Source organism: Oncorhynchus tshawytscha, linkage group LG13, assembly GCF_018296145.1.
Source record: "Oncorhynchus tshawytscha isolate Ot180627B linkage group LG13, Otsh_v2.0, whole genome shotgun sequence".
In the NCBI taxonomy this organism is placed as follows: domain Eukaryota; kingdom Metazoa; phylum Chordata; class Actinopteri; order Salmoniformes; family Salmonidae; genus Oncorhynchus; species Oncorhynchus tshawytscha.
The window spans coordinates 5,218,516-5,229,048 of record NC_056441.1 but is presented as its reverse complement, the minus strand read 5'-3'; the positions used below and the strand labels follow the sequence as shown (position 1 = coordinate 5,229,048).

The 10,533-nt window shown below is 47.1% G+C and overlaps 1 protein-coding gene across 2 annotated transcripts in view; it reads right to left on the bottom strand.

The window, feature by feature from the left end:
- The window catches only part of LOC112239058 (stromal membrane-associated protein 2-like), a 54,566-nt gene extending 44,234 nt beyond the window's left edge, over window positions 1–10,332 (bottom strand). The window contains exons 1-2 of one of the 2 annotated variants that reach the window (XM_042295073.1): window positions 10,065–10,332; window positions 9,694–9,865 (exon numbers count right to left, since the gene is read on the bottom strand). In XM_042295073.1, the coding sequence (XP_042151007.1) occupies window positions 9,694–9,802 (109 nt within the window). In that variant the 5' untranslated portion in view covers window positions 9,803–9,865; window positions 10,065–10,332. Of the gene's footprint in view, window positions 1–9,693 lie in introns of both variants that reach the window. The other variant, XM_042295074.1, reaches the window with a different exon arrangement.
- Between the last annotated feature and the right edge of the window lie 201 nt (window positions 10,333–10,533).

Below are 10,533 nucleotides of genomic sequence, written 5' to 3'. Positions count from 1 at the left end.
CAGGTGTGCTTGGTCCAAGTGCCTCTCCAAGGCTGTTGGCGATCATTATGCAAACTGCCTATTGATAAGAGGACAGCTGACCTCCAATGGAGGATCATACATGGAGCTATAGCCACCAACATGCATCTGGACCCTACTGTTGGGGAGGGGTGTCCATTCTGCATCTGGTACAGCTGGACCCTACTGTGGTGGGACCCCAGACCAAATAAAGATATTCTCTCTCTCTCTCTCTCTCTCTCTCTCTCTCTCTCTCAAATACAAATTCCATCTAGACACTGTTGCCCTAGAGCACACAAAAAACTATACATACCTTGGCCTAAACATCAGCGCCACTGGTAACTTCCACAAAGCTGTGAACGATCTGAGAGACAAGGCAAGAACTATGCCATCAAAAGGAACATAAAATTCAACATACCAATTATGATCTGGCTAAAAATACTTGAATCAGTCAGAGCCCATTGCCCTTTATGGTTGTGAGGTCTGGGGTCCGCTCACCAACCAAGACTTCGCAAAATGGGACAAACACCAAATTGAGACTTTGTATGCAGAATTCTGCAAAAATATCCTCCGTGTACAACGTAGAACACCAAATAATGCATGCAGAGCAGAATTAGGCCGATACCCACTAATTATCAAAATCCAGAAGAGCCGTTAAATTCTATAACCACCTAAAAGGAAGCGATTCCCAAACCTTCCACAACAAAGCCATCACCTACAGAGAGATGAACCTGGAGAAGAGTCCCCTAAGCAAGCTGGTCCTGGGGCTCTGTTCACAAACACAAACACACCCTACAGAGCCCCAGGACAACAGCACAATTAGACCCAACCAAATCATGAGAAAACAAAAAGATAATTACTTTACACATTGGAAAGAATTAACAAATAAACAGAGCGAACTAGAATGCTATTTGGCCCTACACAGAGAGTACACAGCGGCAGAATACCTGACCACTGTGACTGACCCAAAATTAAGGAAAGCCTTGACTATGTACAGACTCAGTGAGCATAGCCTTGCTATTGAGAAAGGCCGCCGTAGGCAGACATGGCTCTCAAGAGAAGACAGGCTATGTGATCACTGCCCACAAAATGAGGTGGAAACTGAGCTGCACTTCCTAACCTCCTGCCCAATGTATGACCATATTAGAGAGACATATTTCCCTCAGATTACACAGATCCACAAAGAATTTGAAAACAAACCCAATTGTGATAAACTCCCATATCTACTGGGTGAAATTCCACAGTGTGCCATCACAGCAGCAAGATTTGTGACCTGTTGCCACAAGAAAAGGGCAACCAGTGAAGAACACACACCATTGTAAATACAACACATATTTATGCTTATTTATTTCCCTCTTCAGGGCCTGTTCTCTCCCCAGGGCCTGTTCTCTCTACAGGGCCTGTTCTCTCCACAGGGCCTGTTCTCTCCACAGGGCCTGTTCTCTCCACAGGGCCTGTTCTCTCTACAGGGCCTGTTCTCTCCCCAGGGCCTCTTCACAGGGCCTGTTCCCTCTACAGTGCTTGTTCTCTCTACAGGGCCTCCATGGGGCCTGTTCTCTCCACAGGGCCTGTTCTCTCCACAGGGCCTGTTCTCTCTACAGGGCCTGTTCTCTCTACAGGGCCTGTTACAGGGCCTGTTCTCCACAGGGCCTGTTCTCTCCACAGGGCCTGTTCTTCCACAGGGCCTGTTCTCTCCACAGGGCCTGTTCTCTCCACAGGGCCTGTTCTCTCCACAGGGCCTGTTCTCTCCACAGGGCCTGTTCTCTCCACAGGGCCTGTTCTCTCCACAGGGCCTGTTCTCTCACAGGGCCTGTTCTCTACAGGGCCTCCACAGGGCCTGTTCTCTCCAGGGCCTGTTCTCTCCACAGGGCCTGTTCTCTCCACAGGGCCTGTTCTCTCCACAGGGCCTGTTCTCTCCACAGGGCCTGTTCTCTCCACAGGGCCTGTTCTCTCCACAGGGCCTGTTCTCTCTCCACAGGGCCTGTTCTCCACAGGGCCTCCACAGGGCCTGTTCTCTCCACAGGGCCTGTTCTCTCCACAGGGCCTGTTCTCCACAGGGCCTCTACAGGGCCTGTTCTCTCTACAGCCTGTTCTCTCTACAGGGCCTGTTCTCTCCACAGGGCCTGTTCTCTCCACAGGGCCTGTTCTCTCCACAGGGCCTGTTCTCTCTACAGGGCCTGTTCTCTCCACAGGGCCTGTTCTCTCCACAGGGCCTGTTCTCTCCACAGGGCCTGTTCTCTCCACAGGGCCTGTTCTCTCCACAGGGCCTGTTCTCTCTACAGGGCCTGTTCTCTCTACAGGGCCTGTTCTCTCTACAGGGCCTGTTCTCTCCACAGGGCCTGTTCTCTCTACAGGGCCTGTTCTCTACTCTCTCCAACCTGTGTTTTAACTTGCCTTGGTGTTGCTGTGTGCAACACTACTTTTTTGCTGTGTTGTGTTATTGGGGTTGACCTCTGTGTCCCTCTGTGACAGACTTGTGTAAACATGTTTCCCATGCCAATGAAGCCCCTTGAATTGAGAGAGAGAGAGAGAGAGAGAGACAGAGAGAGAGAGAGAGAGAGAGAGAGAGAGAGAGAGAGAGAGAGAGACAGAGACAGAGAGAGACAGAGAGAGAGAGAGACAAGAGACAGAGAGAGACAGAGAGAGAGAGAGAGAGAGAGAGAGAGAGAGAGAGAGAGAGAGAGAGAGAGAGAGAGAGAGACAGAGAGAGAGAGAGACAGAGAGAGAGACAGAGAGACAGAGAGAGAGAGAGAGAGAGAGACAGAGAGAGAGAGAGAGAGAGAGACAGAGAGAGAGAGAGAGAGACAGAGAGAGACAGAGAGAGAGAGAGAGAGAGAGACAGAGAGACAGAGAGAGACAGAGAGAGAGAGAGACAGAGAGAGAGACAGAGAGAGAGAGAGACAGAGAGAGAGAGAGAGAGACAGAGAGAGAGAGAGAGACAGAGAGAGAGAGAGAGACAGAGAGAGAGAGAGACAGAGAGAGAGAGAGAGAGAGACAGAGAGACAGAGAGACAGAGAGAGAGAGAGAGAGAGAGAGAGACAGAGAGACAGAGAGAGACAGACAGAGAGAGAGAGAGACAGAGAGAGAGAGAGAGAGAGACAGAGAGAGAGAGACAGAGAGAGAGAGAGAGAGAGAGAGAGAGAGAGAGAGAGAGAGAGAGAGAGAGAGAGAGAGAGAGAGAGAGAGAGAGAGAGAGAGAGAGAGAGAGAGAGAGAGAGAGAGAGAGAGAGAGAGAGAGAGAGAGGGGAAGGCAGACTTAGAGGATATTAGATTGTTGCCTGTAGCTTTTGGAGATAGGAGATGAGAAGATGAGAGGACACACAGACAAATAGTTAGGAGAGAAGATAGGAGGAGAAATAGACCCAGATAGAAGAGATGAAATAGACCCAGATAGAAGAGATGAAATAGACCCAGATAGGAGAGGAGATGAGAAATAGACCCAGATTGGAGAGGAGAGGAGAAATAGACCCAGATTGGAGAGGAGAGGAGAAATAGACCCAGATAGAATTCGAGAGGAGAAATAGACCCAGATAGAATTGGAGAGGAGGATTAGACCCAGATAGAATTGGAGAGGAGAAATAGACCCAGATAGAATTGGAGAGGAGAAATAGACCTAGATAGGAGAGGAGAAATAGACCCAGATAGGAGAGGAGAAATAGACCCAGATAGGAGAGGAGAAATAGACCCAGATAGGAGAGGAGAAATAGACCCAGATAGGAGAGAAGAAATAGACCCAGATAGGAGAGGAGAAATAGACCCAGATAGGAGAGGAGAAATAGACCCAGATAGGAGAGGAGAAATAGACCCAGATAAGAGAGGAGAAATAGACCCAGATAAGAGAGGAGAAATAGACCCAGATAGGAGAGGAGAAATAGACCCAGATAAGAGAGGAGAAATAGACCCAGATAAGAGAGGAGAAATAGACCCAGATAAGAGAGGAGAAATAGACCCAGATAAGAGAGGAGAAACATACCCAGAGAGGAGAAATAGACCCAGATAGGAGAGGAGAAACACACCCAGATAGGAGAGAAGAGTAGAGGAGAAATAGACCGAGATAGGAGGGGAGAGGAGAAATAGATCCAGATAGGAGGGGAGAGAAGAAATAGATCCAGATAGGAGGGGAGAGGAGAAATAGACCCAGATAGGAGAGGAGAAATAGACCCAGATAGGAGAGGAGAGGAGAAATAGACAGAGATAGGAGAGGAGAAATAGACCCAGATAGGATAGGAGAAATAGACCCAGATAAGAGAGGAGAAATAGACCCAGATAAGAGAGGAGAAATAGACCCAAAGAGGAGAGGAGATGAGAAATAGACCCAGAGAGGAGAAATAGACCCAGATAGGAGAGGAGAGGAGAAATAGACAGAGATAGGAGAGGAGATGAGAAATAGACCAAGATAGGATAGGAGAAATAGACCCAGATAGGATAGGAGAAATAGACCCAGATAAGAGAGGAGAAATAGACCCAGATAAGAGAGGAGAAATAGACCCAAAGAGGAGAGGAGATGAGAAATAGACCCAGATAGGAGAAATAGACCCAGATAGGAGAGGAGAAACAGACCCAGATAGGAGAGAAGAGTAGAGGAGAAATAGACCCAGATAGGAGGGGAGAGGAGAAATAGATCCAGATAGGAGGGGAGAGAAGAAATAGATCCAGATAGGAGGGGAGAGGAGAAATAGACCCAGATAGGAGAGGAGAAATAGACCCAGATAGGAGAGGAGAAATAGACCCAGATAGGAGAGGTGAGGAGAAATAGACCAAGATAGGAGAGGAGAGGAGAAATAGACCAAGATAGGAGAGGAGAGGAGAAATAGACCAAGATAGGAGAGGAGAGGAGAAATAGACCAAGATAGGATAGGAGAAATAGACCAAGATAGGAGAGGAGAAATAGACCCAGATAGGATAGGAGAAATAGACCCAGATAGGATAGGAGAAATAGACCCAGATAGGATAGGAGAAATAGACCCAGATAGGATAGGAGAAATAGACCCAGATAAGAGAGGAGAAATAGACCCAGATAGGAGAGGAGAAATAGACCCAGATAGGAGAGGAGAAATAGACCCAGATAGGAGAGGAGAAATAGACCCAGATAGGAGGGGAGAGGAGAAATAGACCCAGACCCAGACAGGAGGAGAGGAGAAATAGACCCAGACAGGAGAGGAGAGGAGAAATAGACCCAGACAGGAGAGGAGAGGAGAAATAGACCCAGACAGGAGGGGAGAGGAGAAATAGACCCAGACAGGAGAGAACAAATGGAACAGGAAGTATGCGTGTCACGGGAGTGTAACCAGATTGTCTCTTCAAACAGTCTAATAAAAAGCCCTTAATCTAAAAATAAAACTGTCTGTCTGCTGTTTGACTTTCACAGGAGTCACAAACAAACTATTGTGCACAAACTCATTGTGTGTGTGTGTGTGTGTGTGTGTGTGTATGCCTGGGTTCAGAATGTGTTTAATGTTCCTGATCCACATAACACAGTCCAAGGACATTCAATCAGCTTGGAGATTTCTAGTCGTTGTGTAGGATAAAACTCAAGGAGAACGTAGGTGGGGTCAGCGTAGAAGATGGATAATGGCGCCGGCAGGGATAGCTAGCCGATTACAGGCTCCTAACCAACTATGCTATTGTGTTAGGTTTTTTTAAGCAATGGGTGTAACTTGTTTTGTACGTAATGTTGCTGCTACCGTCTCTTATGACCGAAAAGAGATTCTGGACATCAGAACAGCGATTATTCACCTCAAACTGGACGAAGATATTTTCTGGCGCGAAGGATACACAGCTTCCTGCGAGACCAGGCCCAAATCTCCGTCATTCACGTGAAGAAAAAGACGGAAATACAGCGGGCAGAGGTCGGGGTACCTTGTGAGAATTTGTCGGCGAGTGGGTAAACCGCCTCTACCATTCGTTCTATTGGCCAAAGTGCAATCACTGGAGAATAAACTGGATGATCTCCGTTTTGAGACTATCCTACCGACGGGACATTAAAAACGGTAATATCTTATGTTCCCCCGAGTTGTGGCTGAACGACGACACGACTCATCGGCAGGACAGAGCAGCTACGTCTGGAAAGACGAGGTCAATAACAGCTGGTGCGCAACGTTTACTATGAAAGAAGTCTTGAGGTTTTTCTCGCCTGAGGTAGAGTAGCTCATGATAAGCTGTAGACCACACTATATACCAAGAGAGTTCTCATCTGTATTATTCGTAGTTGTCTATTTACCGCCACAGACCAATGCTGGCACTAAGATCACACTCAACCAACTCTATAAGGCCATAAAATAAACAAGAAAATGCTTCAATGCAGGCAAACTTAAATCCGATTTACCTCATGTCTACCCGCATGTCACATAAGCAACCAGAGGGGAAAAAAAACTCTAGACCACCTTTACTCCATACACAGAGACGCACACAAATGCCTTTTATGCTCGCTTTGAAGCAAGCAACACTGAAGCATGCATGAGAGCACCGGCTATTATGGACGACTGTATGATCACGCTCTCCGTAGCCGAAGTGAGCAAGACCTTTAAAAAGAACAACATTCAGAAGGCCTGATTACCAGGACGTGTAGTCAGAGCATGTGCGGACCAACTATCAAGTGTCTTCACTGACATTTTTAACCTTTCCCTGACCGAGTCTGTAATACCTACATGTTTCAAGCAGACCACCATAGTCCCTGTGTCCAAGGAAGCAAAGGTAACCTGCCTAAATGATTACCGCCCCGTAATACTCACATCGGTAGCCATGAAGTGCTTTCAAAGGCTGGTCATGGCTCACATCAACAGCATCCTCCCGGATACCCTAGACCCACTCCAATTCACATACTGCCTCAACAGATTCACAGATGACGCAATCTCAATCGCACTCCACACTGCACTTTCCCACCTGGACAAAAGGAACACCTATGTGACAATGCTGTTCATTGACTACAGCTCAGCGTTCAACACCGCAGTGCCCACGAAGCTCATCACTAAGCTAAGGACCCTGGGACTAAACACCTCCCTCTGCAACTGGATCCTGGACTTCCTGACGGACCACCCCCAGGTGGTAAGGGTAGGTAACAACACGTCTGACACGCGGATCCTCAACACTGGGGCCCCTCAGAGGTGCGTGCTTAGTCCCCTCCTGAACTCCCTGTTCAACCACGACTGCGTGGCCAAGCACGACTCCAACACCATAATTAAGTTTGACGACAGAACAGTGGTCGGCCTGATCACCTACAATGATGAGACAGCCTATAGGGAGGAGGTCAGAGACCTGGCAGTGTGGTGCCAGGACAACAACCTCTCCCTCAATGTGAACAAGACAAAGGAGCTGTTCGTGGACTACAGGACAAGGAGGGCCGAACACGCCCCCACTAACATCGACGGGACAGAAGTGGAGTGGAGCGGGTCGAGAGTTTCAAGTTACTTGGTGTCCACATCAACAACAAACTATCACGGTCCAAACACACCAAGACAGTCATGAAGAGGGCAGGACAACACCTTTTCCCCCTCAGAAGACTGAAAAGATTTGGCATGGGTCCCCAGATCCTGAAAAAGTAATACAGCTGCACCATCGAGAGCATCCTGACTGGTACAGAGGGTAGTGCGAACTGGGGCCAAGCTTCCTGCCATCCAGGACCTCTATACCAGGCGGTGTCAGAGGAAGGCCCAAACAAATTGTGAAAGACTCCAGCCACCCAAGTTATAGACTGTTCTCTTTGCTACCACATGGCAAGCGTTACCGGAGCGCCAAGTCTAGGACCAAAAGGCTCCTTAACAGCTTTCTACCCCCCCCATAAGACTCCTGAACAACTAATCAAATGGCCACCAGGACTATTATATTGACACACCACCCCCCCCTCTTTGTACACTGCTGCTACTCGCTGTTTATTATCTATGCATAGTCACTTTACCCCTACCTGCATGTACAAATGACTTCAACTAACCTGTAGCTCTGCACATTGACTCGGTACCGGTACCCCCTGTATACAGTATACAGTAATATATATATATATATATATATAATATATATATAATATATACATAGCCTCATTATTTTATTGTGTTACTTTTAATTTCATTTTGTACTTTACTTTATTTAGTAAATATTTTCTTAACTCTATTTCTTGGTTAAGGGCTTGTAAGTAGCATTTCACGGCCAATAAGAGTTTATCTGTCTACTCAGATCAGTTGGTGTTGTCTGAGGGCACAGACACGGAGTAGCAGAAAGATATGAGTATGATATAATATAATAATAATAAGATATAACAATGTGAATATGTTGTATGTCTACACCATAGGAACAGGTTTGAAGTTCACCCTAGGGCAAAAGGCCTAAGGTTTTGTCAGCTGTTGTTTTTAAAGGGTAAACCCTAAAGAGAAAGATATCTTCTCTACAGAACACAGGCCTTATCTACCCCAGAAACAGGCCTATAGCTGGTGAGAAAACCCTTGTAGAGTATAACTGTTGCTAACACACACACACACACACACACACAGACAGAAAGAGAAGGACAGACAGACAGACAGACAGACAGACAGACAGACAGACAGACAGACAGACAGACAGACAGACAGACAGACAGACAGACAGACAGACAGACAGAGAAGGACAGACAGACAGACAGACAGACAGACAGACAGACAGACAGACAGACAGACAGACAGACAGACAGACAGACAGACAGACAGACAGACAGACAGACAGAGAAGGACAGACACACAGACAGACAGACAGACTGACTGACTGACTGACTGACTGAAGACAGACAGACAGACAGACAGACAGACAGACAGACAGACAGACAGACAGACAGACAGACAGACAGACAGACAGACAGACAGACAGACAGACAGACAGACAGACAGAAAGAGAAGGACAGACAGACAGACAGACAGACAGACAGACAGACAGACAGACAGACAGACAGACAGACAGACAGACAGACAGAAAGAGAAGGACAGACACACAGACAGAAATAGAAGGACAGACAGACAGACAGAGACACACAGACAGACAGACAGACAGACAGACAGACAGACAGACAGACAGACAGACAGACAGACAGACAGACAGACAGACAGACAGAGAAGACAGACAGACAGAAAGAGAAGGACAGACAGACAGACAGACAGACAGACAGACAGACAGACAGACAGACAGACAGACAGACAGACAGACAGAAAGAGAAGGACAGACACACAGACAGAAAGAGACAGGACAGACAGACAGACAGACAGACAGACAGACAGACAGACAGACAGACAGACAGACAGACAGACAGACAGACAGACAGACAGACAGACAGACAGACAGACAGACAGACAGACAGACAATGCTCTAGGGTTCAACCCAAAACAGTTTGTATGGAGAGAGAGGAGAGGACACCATGAACGTCAATGCAAGTGCCTTTCCCTTTAGCTACTACCTCTACAATGGAATTCATATAACAACCTTGAAAGTAGGCTAATCGTATTACGCAATATATGCAGTTGACCGTATTCCCTGGGTAAGACGGACCGGGTAGGTTCCTGTAAACTGATGAAACGGAGGTTGACTCATAGGTTCCCAGTTGGTCGTGTCCACCCCCGAACACGGCGTTTTGCACAGACATATGGGTGGCTATAATAGCGTACAGTCTCTGTCCATACAAAACACTTAGTTATACGACATCCGGCTGTAATTGTGTCTTTTCTTTGTTGTTATTTGCCTTACCTTTGGATTTACAATCCGCGCAGAATTTGTTCTCCTCGAGTGACAGTAGCGAAGTGAGGACAGTTTGATATCTGTCAATGTCTTTGACCGATTTACCGATCATCATCATTCCTGTCTCTTCCTCTACGTTGCCTCTTCCTCACACACCTCTCCGACACCCGCCGCTCTCGTCCTAATATGAAGATAGACGAAGTAGCCTGATTCAGATAAGCTCCGTTTGCAGAATAAAAAAACACAGACCCCAGACAAATGAAATACAGAAGAAGCTATGCGGCCCCCGCCTTCCTCTTCTTCCTCTTCAAAAAAGGGAAGCGATTTGTTTTTCAGGTTATGGAACAATCCCTTAAGTCAAAGCTACCCAGTTAGCTTACCACAATGCATGAGTAATGGCCTGGCAAGACAGAGGTTATAGCCTGTTATTGCACTCCTATGTTTCGTCGAAAGATCTATATTAGGTAGTAAATATCACAACAACAAACTATATTTCCTGTCGTCTTCTTGTGTAAAATTATAGCGCAACAAGCGGTTTTGCTTCACTCCTTTCAAGCGCATCGGTATCGAGTCCTCTCGTCTGACAGTTCACACCTCTTTCTCTCTCTCACACACACACACACACACACACACACACACACACACTCTCTCTCTCCTCGAACTGACCGCATCCGCGCCGCTCAACCACAGCGCGCCGCGCACGCGGGCGGACACACAAACACAAGCGTTTCCCACTTCCTGTCGGCGCGCTTTAATTTATTTCACAGGTTTATACATTAGGCCTATAACTCATGCTTGAATGAAAATGGTAGCTTGAGCATTTATGCTAACTATTTAAATGAAACTACC